This window comes from Pleurodeles waltl, chromosome 3_1 (assembly GCF_031143425.1).
Source record: "Pleurodeles waltl isolate 20211129_DDA chromosome 3_1, aPleWal1.hap1.20221129, whole genome shotgun sequence".
Lineage (NCBI taxonomy): Eukaryota > Metazoa > Chordata > Amphibia > Caudata > Salamandridae > Pleurodeles > Pleurodeles waltl.
This window is the reverse complement of record NC_090440.1, coordinates 1640799525-1640816018: the sequence shown is the minus strand read 5'-3', so window position 1 is coordinate 1640816018 and position 16494 is coordinate 1640799525. Positions and strand designations below refer to the sequence as shown.

Here is a 16494-nt window from a genome sequence, read left to right as displayed (position 1 = left end):
GAAAACAAGATAAACAGCGTGTCATGCATTTTGCAGACTTAAACACTCAGAATATAATACAATTTGGTATCGACCGGGTAACCTCACCCCTCCTTTTCTTCCAAATCTTTGCCACTGTAGTCAAAGAAGATGTTGATTTGTTCAGACAGGGCTCGCTCAACAATTCTAGTGGAATGATCAAAGAAGCTTAAAAACTCTTCTGTGTGCAAAATCTGCTGCTTTTCTTCTTCTGTTAGCTCATGAGGCGGAACTGAAAAATAGATTGAAATGGATGTTACTATCTCATTACAAGTACACAACGAAGACTTCGGGAATGCCTCGAAATGGCAGACAATATTTAGCGGTTTGTTATCAGCACATTTATTATGAAACGATAAGACCTTTTCCTAATAATATTTTATTTATTGCACAGAGGAGCTACGGACCACAGTGCACTCGAAAATTACATTATTTTCACCAATACATCTCATTACAGATTAGGAACCTGATTGTTTGTCATTCACACTCAGTCTACTCCCATACAATCTAATTTCAGCTTTACATATACTCTCTTACTAGCCCACTTGGAATGTTCTATTCAACCTTTTTCTCCACCAGAAACATGTCCAATTGTGTTCTTGCCTTTTCTCAGACGGCACCCGCCCTTCTAGCCTGCTGGTATGCACAGTTAGCTTTCCCCTCTTAACCAACTCATCTTCCAACCACCCATCTCCTTTCTGAAAAATCCTGCTCCCTCCCTTTATACCTGTCTTGTGCAAACCACCAACTCTACTTGCCCTACCTGCCGCTCACAGGTCGCTTATCCAGACACTCCTGTTTGCACCAGTCAGCCTGGTCCTCTCATTTGGCCTCTCCCTTTAGTCTGCCTTCCTTAAGCCTGTCCCAACCTCTACTTGCCACGTTTCCTCTCACTTGCGGCTCCACTTCTGTAGTGTAGGTGACATGCCCAGCCATTCTCTGCAGTGAATTCAAGCCCTGTGACTTCATATCTTCAAAGCTGCTAAGTGCCTCAATGTCATGGTGCGAAATGTTCAGTCCTGGCTTTTTAATCAATAGCCATTCGCATGATGAGTATAACAGACCCATGCATATTGTGGGTAAAGAGAAAACCCCAATGGCCACAATGAAAACAGCTACTGGGTGACAAGCAAATTGAAGTGTACAGCACAACAGGATCCCTTGGAAGCTAGAGGGAGATGATACCCTGCATTACACCAGACCGCACAACCCTCTGTAAAATGTAGTGGAGTACCTCTTTCTCTCACAATATTAGGAAATGGGATCCTTACTTTAGACCCCTCCTTTCACCCAACGGTTGATTGGTGAACCCCAATCAACTTCAATCTATATTTCTTCATCAGCTGTAACTAAAGCTTTGTGTGGTCAGCAATCACTGCCCGAGATCAAGGAAGGTCCAAGGAAGCTGATGTCTCAGGAAGTATGAACTGTAGAGCTTTCTGGGGACATTTGTCAAGATGAATTTGCTTCAAATTTTCAAGACTTTACAGTCTTGGCATCCTTACTGTCCACTTTAAGCCTTTGAATGAAACACTAGCTGCAAATTTGGGCTGAGTAGAGACTTCTGCCTGCAGTCCCTTACTTCCAAAATTCTTGTGCAGATTTTAATTAGAAGCCCTGTCCTGTAGCCACACCACATTATTAAAGATTATATAGTATAGATGAGAAACATAATGTATGTAAAAAGACGTTGGAATTGTCTAAATGTCTGGCTGAAATGCTTGAACACATCCCCTCTGAGGCCAAGCAACCCCTAGAGGCTTTCTGCTCAATGATTGTCAGTGATGCAGAGCATGAATACTGTTGTGTTGCCGTAAGAGATAAATATCTAGACACGTTATCTTCACTAAAAAATAAATAAATAAAATAAATTGTGATTGAAATGCTTAGATGCACAGTTGGCGAAATAATGAAAACCAACAAAGGCATTAACAGAATAGTCGATTCGTAAGAAGAAAGACAGGTGGTATTCTTTTGGAACAGAGTGAAAAGAATGTAAGATGGGAGCACAGCAACTAAATGAGCTTCAGTGCTCAGCAGCGTAAGGAAACAGAGTGAGTCTGGACACAAGGAGCAAGAAGCGAAAGAAATGCCTATAAAAGGTAGACTGCAAACTGGGACTGAATGAGTAGACAGAAGTAAGTAAACATGGTGTAAAGAGGAGATAGACCGTAAATGCATTTAAAGGAGATAGAAAACAGAAAACAACATGAGAATGAAGAGCAAGCCAGTGAAGAGATACCTCGAAAGGAGGGAGTGTGTGCTTTAGGAGGTAAAAAAGAAAAGACAAATAGAATACTAAGACAAACAGTATGTAGATGCTAATATGGGTGCAGGAGTTCTAAAAGGTAAGAACAGAAGTCTAGGTAAGAAAGGGCAAAAGAGTGGAAAGGAGAATGTTAGTAGAGTTAAATGTCAGGAATGAGCATTTTACAGATAAGGAGTTGGAAATGAGGGGCACAATAACCGAAATGAAAATGAACAAGCAGGTCAAGGGTCACACTTTAACAGTGAGGCAGGGCCCCTGAGGGAAACTGAATAGAGCAGAGGTGAGGAGCAAAAGCAGAACGCGGGCAAAGAAAATATATTGAGTGTTAGTAGGGTTGAAAAAAACAGTGAAGAGAATCACGCTTTCACAGAAGACAGACCAATTATATGTAGAGTGTCATTTAGAGAGAGTTCATTAAGGATAGACTCAACAATTTGAGAGTTGTCACCATAAATGTGACTAAGTACAGAAAATGAGTAAATAATGGAAGGAAATAGGTAGCGCACACAGAAAAAAAGATATGGGCCAAGGACAAAACAATGAGGGGACCCCGATAAGGATGAGGAACTTTGACAAGCACCAGCTGCAGAATATGAGTGATCAGAAGGAGTCTGCAAGCCAAGAGCAGCAAAACCGGAAATCTGAAGTAAATTTAGAGTAGAAGAAAGAACAGAATGGCCAGCTCTGTCAAAGATAACTATGTAGTACTTTGCAAAGAATAATGTGAATCGCTGCAAATGAGCAGTGACATGTTTGGTGGAGTGGCTAGCAGAAATGGCTGAAGGAAGGGACAGGGTGCAAGTGATTCTGAGTGAATGAGATATCAACAATAAAGAAAGTATAAACATCTGGGTGTAATGAGAGAAAAGATTCCAAAAAGGAAGGTAGCTGAGAATTGAAGGAAGCAGGCAAGAGATGATGGGTGAGTGTGAAATTCAAAGGAAATATGGAGAAGAGGTAGTATCGGAAGGTGAATGAAAAAATAGGTGGTGACATGAAGACAAGACCCAGCTAAGAGTCAAAGTACAGACATGGGAATGTGAATAGCTGAACCCAGAGAAATGGAGCTGGTGGTAACAAATTAAATAATGATGACAAATAAATTCACATAAAATGAAAGACAAAGAAGAGTAGTCAGGGAAAGGTTGAGAGACTGGAAAGTGATATTCAAGGGGAGGGTATATAAGGAACTGAGGAGGAAAATTAGGATGTCATGTGGGGTGATAAAGACCAGTGTAACCCTGAATATCAGAAGATGGGGGCGAGGTGAGACATTACTGAGAAAGTAAACATCTATACAAGGAAGTGTGAAATATCACCAAGAAATTAAAAGCTAGAGGGTGAGGAGGATCGGGCACAGAGACAAAGCCTGAAAAGACAGGACCATGCAGAACTTGACCTCTGTATGGTGACCCTAGAATGGAGACGTAAAGGAAGAAGGGATTGGAGGGGGCCTGACCTGATGGATGCTGGTGGCCATTTCAGGTGAGATTGAAAGAAATGGCAGCCTTATCAGCTAGGACAGCATTGGTAAGCATTTTTCCCGGTATGGCACTTACCAACTCCTGCTGTGTGCATGGGAGTGGAGAAGTTAGACCTGCTCGATAGAGATGGTGGAATCAGAGGTGGGCGGGGCAGAACAAAGCAGTGTCTTGAGTAGCAATGACAAGCAAGTTGTTTGGTAGTTTTAAATCCTGTCCAGGTGCAGATTTAAGTGAGAAGTGTGAGGGTCTGATGTCCTTGATGGAAATGGCAAATTTAGCTAGAGTCACAAATGACAGCAGAATCCAAGACAGAGTGTCAAGTTTGGCACAATGCTTTTACTTCATGCCATCAGAGAAGCATATTTTTCTCTGTTATGACATATGGATGGAAATGTGGCAAGGACACTTCCCTTGTGAGCGAAATCAGACTGCATTGTGTATGCTCATTTCCTCTTCAGCAATGGTGCGGAAAAGAGACAATGCCAGAATATCAAGCCATGCTTAGGGGGTTAAGGCAAAAGTCTAAAGAGTTTAGATCATCAATGACTGGACTGGAAGCATTTTCACCACAATTTTAAACTCAGAAGCCTACATAATACTAAGCAGTGCGAAAAGGTTGCTGTATTAGCAGTAGATGCTATATCCTGAGCAGAACAAGGGAAAATGTCCTTATCAGAGATCGTCCAGATAGCCCTCAGGCAGGTACACCTATACCAGGTATTTTAGGATTTTCGCCTGTTGTACATCAATCACATTCTTCTATTACATTGCTGAATAAAACAACCTGCCTTATTTTGGTGTCACAGATATGTGGTTAGATGCTAACAACTTTGTGAGTATCCCTGTAGAGATAATAAGAGAATGTAGAAGGAAGGCTCAGCTTAGATGAAGAATCTTCATGGTTCTTTATCACAAATACTTGTCATCCTGCTCACTCAAGGTTATGAAGTATGTATTTTTTTTTATTACAACTGAATCTAACCTGCTGGTAAAATCAGGGTTTTTAAAACAGCCTCACATTGTGGATCAAGAGCTACTATATTTTGTGTTCTGAAAGTTAGCAGTATCACATGAGGAGAGGATTTCTAATTGGGAACAGGTATTATTAATGAGTGGCAGAAGTTTATGCAGAATAATAAAGAGGTGGAAAATGAAATTGGTGGGGTGGTGGAAAAAACAACTTAATGAGATGGGTTAACATTAGGCGATGGGTGTGATGCATGTCCAGCTATATTAAATTCAGCTCAATTGCAAATCTTCACAATGTTACGAATGAAGCTAATATGCTGTAGGCCGTCAACGGAATCCATTCACAGGTTAAAGTCACCCCAAAATCACAGATGAACAGGACAAGCATCAACATCTCAACTCTTTTGATTTAGACGTTTAAGACAAAGTGCTGAGAACTTCTGTACCTTCGCTTTCTTCTTCTTTTTTGACAGACTGTTCCTCCTCTGGTTCAGCGGTAGGTTTTGGTGCTGCTGTTTCTTCTTCTTCTTCATCCTCTGAAGCAAAATCCACAAATACATGTTTATAGGAGTGGTCATTACAATCAGACAATATTATTAGAACCAGCGATCATTGTTTAGTAACAGAACAAAGACTTCAACAACTAAAAGCCAATAAAAAAATCCTATTTTTCAAACATTCTAGCCAAATAATATACTCTACATGAAACATGATTGATAGGTGAAAGAATATACATTCAGTTCCCAATAAATACAGTACCTCAAGCAATAAAAAGAACCAAGCTCTAAAATCAAGTATAATTACAGCAGTTTTGCTTCTAGACGCTGGATTATTTATTGTTGCGTATGGGCACGTTTACTTAACAATAAGAGCAGATAGCAAATAAAAGGCATATTCATTTTATGTTTGACCTAAGCAAGGAACTAAGAACATAGAACAGCACAACTCTAAATGAATTTACATATGAACATGAATATCCCGAGTGCACAACTCTGAAAACAAAAGACAAAAACTGCTTACTAACCACATAAAATGTAACTATACCACAAGATATTCCATGAAAATATGCCAATGGCCATAAGGTTTGAACAGTAATTTAACCAAGTTCTATTTCCTACCATTTTCAAAATCAGCCATAGTGCATATGCTTTTGAAAATGATTAACTGCGGTAAATGCATTAGCGGAACAGACGACTTTAGGCACATATTTATACTTTTTTAGCGCCGCATTCGCGCCGCTTTTTGATGCAGAAGCGGCGCAAACTTACAAAATACAATTGTATTTTGTAAGTTTGTGCTGCTTCTGCGTCAAAATAATGATGCAAATGCGGCGCTAAAAAAGTATAAATATGGGTCTTAGTGTTTCTGGGGCTGGAATGACAGAACTTGTAAAATGTCCGGCCGGGTCTGACAACTTTATCAATTGTTACTAATTAAATGGCAAAAAAAAAAAAAAAAAAAAAAACAGGCCAGTGCAGAAGCCAGTGTTTTCAAATTTTCTCAACAGGCTTTAATAAGGAATCAGATTCCAATATTTGATTTCACTTTGATGCAAGTGACAGTAAATGATTTTAAGCAGGGGATTAAAACGTCTGGGGACACGAGACAAGTCCTCCGGCTGTATCTGTTAATTATTTCTAGATCTTAAAGCATGCAGTGAGTGACTTCCCAGAGCAATGGCACACAAAACAGGTCAGGTTTTTGCAAAATAGACATTTCTTTCGAGCTCATTTGTCCTACCTCTAAATAACTGACCAATAAACTGAAAGGACAGCTGGGTTGCATAGTAACTCCTCCCCAACTCTTAATGTATGCACTACACTTGTTTACACCACCACCTCAAAGGACTCCAAGCGCAGTAAACGTATATTGGTGCTGCATGTACAACTTTAAACACAAAGGGACTTCCTCTGTGGCCTGCATCATGTCCCTTCAAGTACCTACAATGCCAAAGTCTTACTCTGTGCAGACCGGGTAAGGCGGGAATGAGTAGTTTTTCTTCTGATTAACAAGTTTAGCTCCTACCTATATTTATGAAAGCGCTACGAATCATCCATTGGAAGATGATCTAACAATTTTTACCAAAAAAAATCCTCGCAGAAGTTTCTCAGTCAGAAACCCACCTATTAATATTATTCCAGAGGGGTTATATACTATGAAGTACAACTTTGTGTTTCGAGAACAGTTATTACAAAGAAGTAACTTGGGAGCTGCAAACTACACAGACTGCTAATAATGAGTCACACAATATAGATTTTGCAGTCTCAGTACAGAAGTACTTGTGATCCGTTCAATATGGGCGAAACATTCTAGCCAAACTCCTCACCTCATATCCTGGATACGGATGGGAGTGCTCATACAATTAATTGATGAAACGTGATCAGGTGTGACTACCTCAGGAGAAGATAATTTTGAGGCTAGTTGTAGTGGGTGACTTCCATCACCCCCTCTCTGATGACTAGTTAAAAACATGAAAGGAAGAATTAAACTAGCCAAACTGGCATAGCTGACTTTCCTCATGACGGTTTCCAGAAATTATATGCATAAGGACAAACATGCAACTAGTCAACTAAACTTTTGATAAAGTCCAAGATTACTACACAGTTTAATTACAGATGCATAAGAAATCATAAATGATTAGATTAAGAGAAATTATTACATTTCGCTCTACAACTGTGCAAAAAATGTCAACAAAAAAGTACACTGCGCTTGTGTGTGTCACGCGAAAGCAATGGGAAAACACCATAAGAGTAATGGTTAAACTGTGGACCAGAGAAAAGGAATACTCTTGTGAGTAGAATAGAGATCCTGGGATTAGAAATGTTGTCTCTTCTGGCAGGCATTCTTATTGGGAAATCATATTTTAAAACTATTTAAACCAATATTATCAGTAGTATTTTGTAGTGTTTCATCTTTTTAATTTTGTCATATGTTGTTTTTGCTGCATTTGTAAACAGGGTCAGTCGTCAAGGAGTGAATGGCTTTCTACAAAATCCCCTTTGGGTGGACATGTTGCGATGCTCACTTTGAGTCTTCAGCATCAGGACACATAGTGTTAGTGGGTCTTTGTGTGCTTCACAAGTTTCAAATGAATCAATCTGCCTGCAGCCTCTGCATGAGAAATATCTGAAGAACTCAGAGAAACCTGCCTGCAGAAGAAAACTATACGATGCGGAGTAAAGCAGAAGATGCTATTCTCTAACAGTGCACTGCTGCAGTAAAATGACACTTAACATAGTCAGCATTGGACAAAGACTTGAAGAAACAAATGGCTCAAAGAAACCTTTTCTGTAGGATGGGAGAAGTAGCAAAAGGCAGAAAAACATATTATTAAAGTGACGGTGCTTGTGATGAAGCATAATCTCAATGTCAGAGCAACTGATTACTTATTTAGCCCATGATGAATGTTACTCAAGCAATACCAATTATTATTATTCTTATTATTCTTATTCTTATACCAGTACATTCTGGAGTTGAGCAACCTCTGGCCAAATCGTCATCAGGTTATGAAAACTGCAAAATGTAGTTGCTAGTTCAAATTATGATTGTGAGCCTGATCATAGTGCCATGAGTGATTCTAATATAGACTACAATGCTAAGCTCTGCCTTGGCTGTCACACTAATGTCACCATCAGAACACAAATGCAGGACATGAACACCATATGAGAATGCAGCTAGACACTGGAGAATCTACAAGATTCATGATCCTCTACTATTCCCCCAAAAGGCAACAAACAACCCCAAATCCAAGCCTGATTCAACAAAATCCACATTAACGGTTGCAAACACCCGCTCCACTTACGGCTGACATCAAGGCAAATGCTCTTGCATACAGTCCTGGCACAGACTTATCTTTTAAAAAAAAAAAACATAACAGGAAAACCAATATAACATGGTATGAGCTCTTGCTCCTGAAGAAAGTGAAATCTTTCACACCCCGTTCCAGGGGACGCAAGGAAGACAGGTGCTACTGGTCCACAACCACTGTAGCTGAGGCTGTTTGCCACCAGTATCCCAGGACCATCCTACTATAGCTCTGCAAATTGAGCCTTTTCTTGGGTGCAGTTGTGACACAGTTCACTCTGCAACTGCCCAGAGGCACCAGGGTACCTCTTTGCAACACACATTACTCCTGACTCGCTCTCACTGTTCATCGGCACCCTCTGGGTGCTCCACACAGATTAATCAGAGTGGACATCTCCTAGACAGTCTCTTCTGCATGGCCATCAACACTTTTCCTTCTGTTAGCAGTCAGGCTTCTAGGCTCTTAAGGCAGATCCAAACACACATAAGTACACTGTTCCAAAAATAAAAAGGTCAGAAATCCACTAGGCAGTTCTATATATAGAATCAAATGCCCTCACAAATCCACTGGATTTCATGCTTCATCATAGGGCTTGCTTCTCGTCAGACCGGTGCTGCAATGTCTGACGGGCCCCGCAGAGGGGTTCTTTGCCGGAGATCTTTACTGGTAATCCATGCCGTGGTTTAAAGAAAGTAGGGATACATTTAAACCTACAGATAAGGAGAGAGCAGGAGACAAAAAAGGGCAAAATTGGCTCAAGACCCTCCAAAAACCTACAATTTATTGATCAAGGAAGGGTCCCGGTCAAGATTAAAACAATATATACTCAGGAGTGGAAAAGAGATAATGCTCAACCACTCCACTAGAAAACAAAGAGATGGTTGAAGGAACTGCCTTCAACCCCTACAAAAGGTCAATCTGTTTTGCGCCTAAAAAGTCCATACGGATCAAGTGGCGCTTCATCAGGACCAAACACACACAAAAAAAAAAAAAAAACACTTCTGCTAAGCTACAGTGAAAAGCCACATTGTGTCTAGAGATGTATGTACAGAAACTTGAGTCAACTTACTCAAAAATCTACACATCAGATAATCAAATGTAGAAAGAGACCTGTGGAAAGAAAACACAATATGGTGACCAACTAAATTTAGGATCCAACAACAACACATAAAAGGATGTAACATTTCTATAATGTTACGACTGTCATCCCATTTCTAGGACATGCTGCAAGGGGACTGCTGGAGGCCTGGGAATCACCTTGAACACTTATCTGGAGTCCCTTGCTGACTACTGTTTGTTTCTTTTTTCGCTATGGTATGCTTTTGTAGTATTACATTTGCTTCCTGGGACTGCAAATCCCATAATGCACAGCCTGGTTGTCAGGAAAGCCTGGATTCTGTTTCCCATTGTTTTCTATGGGAAAAGTCCAGTTGCTCCTTTTCACCGGATCCTCTCCTCCAAGACTTGCTAGTATCTGAAACTACACACACCTGAGACCTCTCCTGTGCAGCCCAGTCATGTGATTCCACCTGGGGTTTGCTGCAGCCTGGAACTGCTTATAAGCAGCCATTTCCTCAAGATCCTCGTTGTGCATTGGAGTTCGATTCCTTTGTGTTCCAGACCCTTTATAGGATGGTGTTCCAGTCTTGTTCCTGTTCCGTTTCAGCTTGAACCTGCTTTCCGTTTCTCTGTCCTTCAAAAAAGGAGTGTAACCGAATGTCTCAAAAAAATTGGGAAAGATCACGGTTAAGATGAAAAAAGTCTTCTTTAGAGGTTGGCACTAAACCCAGCCCTATGTTCAAGACGTTAATGTCATCTGTAGAGAGTTGTCTGGAAGACAAGTTAACAACTAAGCTCTCACTGGCTGGTTCTTGCCCTGGATCCTGATCACCATCTGTGGTTCTTCCTTTGCCCAGTGTACATGTCTGCGTCTTCCTCTGCCCCTGCCTCGGCTAAAAAAGGCACGCAAGGCATAATTGGGCATGGTTGATAAAAAGGATATGGGGGTTGCCATGGCAGAGGTTGGTGTACCAGAAACTGGGGTAGATTGTAATAAGATTGTGGTATACCTTCATCAGTGCTCCATCCATCTGAGGAGGAGCTACTGCTATAAGTAGGCGGTTTCTTATAACAAGAAAACGACTCCTTTGAAGAGCGTGATTGAGTATCAGCCTCATGGTCATCTTAATTTAATGTAAGGATACACCTTTTCTTTGCTGAATTTGTTTATATCTTTTTGTAATTTGGTAATTTTTTGTTGTGTCAAATAATCCTTTGTTTCATTCAAATCAGTGTTGATTTTAGCTAAACGGCTCTTGAATACTGCAAAAGATAAAGTAATTTTCAATGTACTCCCTGCCAAGTTAATCTTAATTGTGATAGTCAGCTATTCTTTTAGATGTGTTAATAATGAGGTCTAGCCAGTCACCAGTACATTTCCAAGCAATTTGGGCCCAATCCTTCCTAAAAATCAAATCCTGTAAAAAGATTCTGGGTAAGGCAGATCCTCATCTATTCTAGCAGCAGGTGCAGAATTCAGGAGATGTCCCTTTGCCCCTTGGAGACTGGCTGTCTGGCAAACGCCAGGCCTGGCTACACAGCAGTACTTCGATTCTCCATGGAGAACTCCTTTCCTTACTCAAGGGGAACTTGAAACAGGAAGAAAATTGGATTGTTGGAAACCCAGGTTTATGTATTCATTTCAAACAGAGAATGTGGATCCACTGCCTAAGGTTTCAGAACCGGTTTCAGAGGATTCTCTTTCAAATGCAATTTTCAGGCTACATTTTAGGCACATCCTTTTGGTAAAGTAATTGCTTGAACTACTGATAGTCAGGGGGCTGGCTCCAAGCAAGAATACTGAAGACATAGGCACAAAGAAAAGTGAGTTATCTGCCTCTGGCTGTCACCAATCTTCCTGAAGCATAATAAGCAACAAAAGGGCAGACACTGCCTAGAAACATCCTCAATTTAAACAACAGAAAAAGCAGTCAAAATTCACTCCCTTATCCTCCAGCAAATGGCAGTACTCAGGAAGAACTAATAAGCAGTCGTTTTCCAACAAGGACTTCATGACATTTCTTTAGAGAGGCCTGTCCCCATCCACCTCTCTTCAGTGTCTGGGTCTTCACCCTGTAGCAACAGGTAAACAGAAAATACGCTTCCACTGTTTGCCATCCTCACCCTCTTTCTTGTGCCATGCTAAAGAAGGGGCAACCAAAATCAATCCTACTGACCCCAATACTTCAGAATTATACAAGTCCTACTACCATATAATTGCTACTAAATCACTACACATACATGCACTTGACATGCACATAGGATTTTGGAACCAGGTTCTGGTTTTCACACAACAGCAGAACTTTACACAAGAGGAATCAATAGACTGCACTCTCACTGACCAAAAAAACTGATCACACTACAAATTCACAAAGGATGGCACACTGCCACAACTGCTTTACACCACTGACATATGTGACGCATCTAGGGCACGGAGAGTAATCTACTGCCTGCTATGAGGGCACAATTGGTGCTCCCCTCCAGGCCACAGAACAGATTGTGGGCCTTGCACTGTCAGGAACACACTTGGTCTCGGAGCACAGGCAAGATCAGCATGACGGCAGGGCCAATATAGATAATGAGGATACCAGTTTCCCACGCACTTGGACACTCTGTTTCTTGTGTGGTCAACATTCCTGCCCAAACATATTTTCTCTCTGAAAGCCACTGTATAACAGGTCCAAGCTCTAGTGCACTTCAATCTGGATGGTGGTAGGCCACGGTTAAATTAATTTGTAAACTAAATAAATACATAAATAAATAATAAAATAAGTGGAAGCGCATACATTTTTTGTCAACAGGTTGCCCCTCACTTCTACCACTGGTGCTGCCCACTTCTACCACTGGCATCTCTCAATGTTGTGTGTAATATCTGACGTGAGTTGTGTGAAAGTCTACCTTCCTGAAGAGAAATTTGTAAGGTTTTCTATTCTATTTTGAAAAAATGTCACAAAGTAGCAAAATACCATGTAGGAGTACTGAACAGACATAGTTAGAATTCACTAGGCCACTCAAACCCTTTACTATGGGTCCTTGTGCACCTGCTGCATGAATGAGAGGTACGCCCCTCATTCTGTCTTCTTGCCTTGCCATTCCAAGTGGTGTACTTGGTATTTGTCTAAAGAAAGTTTGCATTGCTGCTGTCTGTATACAGTGATTCAGGAAAGTTAGCATGTCCTTAAAATAGGGAGTTAATTTCTAGACATTATATAAAACATGGCTTAACGGATTATTCTGTTTACTGTCACAGTGCGAACTGTGGTAAGGTGAAATGAGACTTAGCCAAGGCAGTGCTGCTATTGATACTTTAGGATATACCCATGACTTTTGCAACTCTCATCCATTTATTTTTGTGATTGTCTTGAGTTTATGAAAAGAACTTGGTGAAATAAGTTCAGTAGGGTGGGAAAAGTAACTGGAGTCTGTTGTCCTTATATGAAGCTAAATGAATACCGGTCCCGTAAATGAGGTGCCAGTCAGGCCCACCAGCACAAGTTAAGTACTGGTCAACGCCCTGCTCTACAGTCAACCTGACATCACACAGCCATGCATCCTACCCCCAACTCCACCTCTAAAAAAATGGCACATACTGCAGCAAATTTCTTTGAAGGTCAAAAAATGTTTGAACGTAACAGCCCATTCCTGATGGAATTAGGCTGGCAGCAGCTCCTTCCCTGCAGCCAAAAAGTTAGCAGACGGTGCCACATCAGAAGCCTAGACATTATCCAGACTGGGAACTATAAAGTGCAAAAAAGGAAAAGAACAGAATATACAACTTCTCGGTCTACCCCCCCTATATTTGGAACGTCATGCTCATTCACATCAAGGCCCCAACCTCCTGCACTTCAGAGACCCTAAAGCTAGACCTCGTGCAAGGGACATTGTATCATAAATCACACACATACGTTTTGGCGCATCGAACACCATGTCAAACTGTGCATTAGGACTCCCACTCTTGTCCAGGGATGAGATAATCTCTAGTAAGTTTGCACAATTTACGTTCTCTTACATAAACACAACTTAACACCGACGCAGAATTACTCCGTAAAAGTAAAATCAATCGGACACATAGAACAATCGCGGCAAACCAGTAAAGCCGTAAATCTCTGTTCTAATTCAGATCCTTAGTGGATGTATTTTTTAAACTACAATATGCTCTGATGTATGCAAGTGCGCCGCAAGGGGTACGCAGTGCAGGTTCACACTAAAATGCAATATCATCTGACAAATGTTCTTCAAACACAACCTATGCCGTCATAGATGGAAACAAACTGAATTGAAAAATATGCTGTAGCTGCAGTCAGCTAGGCAGATATTCTTTTAGAAGCGAAATCCATCGTTAAGATATATTCTGAAGTTTCCTCCTCTTACATTTTCGGAAACTAGCACGTGACAGAACCCCCGAAGCAATTGTTCGGCCTTTTCACTGAAGTATGGGCAAACCCAACACAAAGTGTTAGGAAAACATGTTTCACTAAAATAACATGCGGAAAGAACATGATTGTCTTGGGATATATCAGGCTCAACGTTTGTTCACGCTAGTGATAGACAGAAAGTAATTCGCAAATTAGAAACGATTACATAAAGTTATCGTGCCAATCAGAACTGCAAAAATATTCATCATCAACAGTGTTAGCGGAATCTTTGCACCACTATTTAGTCCACAACAGTCAAATCAAATAACTGCTTCAAATGGAACAGAATAGAGGTCCAATTGTAACGAATTCCCAGCTGAAATCTCAAAAATGTTCCACGCACTTATTATTTCAGACAGAATAAACATGTGGCTGCTGCGCGTTTTTATGTAACATGCTGACACATTAATGCAGCTGAACACAGAAAATCAAGCGCTTAGCGAAAAGAGCCTCTGGAGCAGTGGGCTGGTGATTTGAAACCGTCAATGTCTAATGGGTCTTAGCGTGGCGTAAAGACGCATTGCATTACGGCAGCTTTCAGGGCGCCGCGCTGAAAGACAAGTGTTGCTGAGATAGCAACCAGGGACGACATTTTCAATTCTGTCATCCCAAATGCGAGTCTCATCCACGGCGCGGCGTTACTATGTTTGTCAATGAGCATTTCAGGGCTAAGGGTGTTTTTTTCTAAATCTCAGCGAATGCTGGTAAACTTCGGTGATGCAGGCAGAGGAACCGACACAAACCAAGGTCGCGCGACGGACTGCACAAAGGGGTTGTGTTTCTGAGGAGTTGACAGCAACAGCTTAAGAGTGAGCTATCACATACAGAAAAGTGTATGGAATTGAGGTAAATCTCTGGAAAGACTATTTTTATTCGCTAAACAGACAGGTCATCTGGCGACGAGGGCATGGCAGCAGGAGGCTTCTGTAATGAGACGCTATTCAGGCAGGAAGCTTCTTGCGTGTGACAGCCCCGTCCTCCGTGACCCATGTTCAAAGTTACCCCGTATTTACAACAAAAAAATGGTCAAGAAATGGGAAACAGCTGCCAGGCCCTGGTCCCGACAGCCAGGCCAGCTGACTAGATAGCAGCAACCAGATGGCACTGCTGGGATTGTCTCTTTCCGCAGCGAGGTGGCAATGGGATGGCACCGCGGGTTTCCGCCTGACTGACTCCAATCATGTCTTTCCCCAATGGCGGGCCTGTGCAATTACCAGCCCCGCAGGAGGCCCAGAGACAAGCCTCGCCCTACTAACAAAATACAGCTTGTAGCTCTGACCAGCTGCCAAACCACACACATAGTGACGGCTTGAGAAAGGTCGGAAAATCTCCCAACTCCGCCGCTGCTCTGAAATAAAATAGAAAAAAAATAGAACTTTATCGGCAAAAAGAACGGTTCCCGTAAAGGCCCGACAATAGACGCAACTTAATCAAAATGATAATGACGTGTGCCAATCCGCGTTTACTTGAAATGGAGTGATTTTTCACGTGCAGACAAGTTTACAGAACTAAGATAAATGACATGAATGATTTCAATATATGCTCATACTTTTGAACCAAATGGTGAAGGTTAAAATCTTTCCTTTCAAGGGCCTCAATCAGCCACAAAGGAAAACAGTAATCACTGTCTTTTCAGCCAGCCCAAGCGCATTTGTCAGCCCTTTCTCCGTCAATGCAGCCAGAGCAATCAACCTGCCAGGCATTCAGAATGGAAAAACAATCTGAAAATACCGGGTATAATGCACCTGCCAGGGAAAATGGCCATTTCAAGAAAAGCTACTGATCTCAGTGACCCTGCTGAGGAGGCGGCGGTGCAAAGGGGAAAGAAGGCTTCAAAGAATTCGCCGTGATCTCCCTCTCTTGCACATTGACACTTCCTTACAAAGCATGCCAATTACGGCTTTTGTGCTACTTAAAAATGAAAGCTTTTCTGGGGCCAAATAATCTCGGAGAGAAACAGAAAGGCGCTGCGCCTTGATGAATTTGCATGCAGAAAGCCAGGGCAATTTATTAATTGGAAACAGTGCTGCTACTGTAGAGGCGCAGGGCTGCGGAGTGCCCGCTGGAATAAAAGTGCAGCACGCGGCGAATGAAGTTTGCAGGGTACTGGATACGGAGCTATGGTGCACCCTTCATGATCTTCTGATATTCTCAGTTCCTTAATAAAACAGCCCACACGCCACAAACTACTACTGGCCTGTCTTCACGTCATACAGAATGCAGGGACCTCCGACCAAAGTTGCGTGTACCGGACTGATTGAGGCGAAGCATGTCAGCGAATCCAGCTCCCATGGTTAATTCTGATGGCGCGGGGCACGGTGCAGATTACAATCAACCCCTTGCTCAAGAAGGCTCTCTTAGAGCTCCCTCGATCCGGCCATTTCCCACTGATTCCCTGATTATAAGTTATCATTTGCAAAGAAATGAGCCCGCTTCCTGTCACAATGCCGGGTCATCACTTAGTGTTATGCGACC

At 41.7% G+C, this 16494-nt stretch overlaps 1 protein-coding gene across 4 annotated transcripts in view; it reads right to left on the bottom strand.

Moving 5' to 3' along the window:
* Window positions 1-16494, bottom strand: part of DYNC1I2 (dynein cytoplasmic 1 intermediate chain 2) — a 384780-nt gene that overhangs the window by 99260 nt on the left and 269026 nt on the right. For all 4 annotated transcript variants that reach the window (XM_069225329.1, XM_069225327.1, XM_069225328.1 and 1 more), the window contains 2 exons: window positions 5187-5276; window positions 88-250 (listed from right to left, as the gene is read on the bottom strand). In XM_069225329.1, coding sequence (XP_069081430.1) covers window positions 88-250; window positions 5187-5276 — 253 coding nt within the window. The remainder of the gene's footprint in view (window positions 1-87; window positions 251-5186; window positions 5277-16494) is intronic.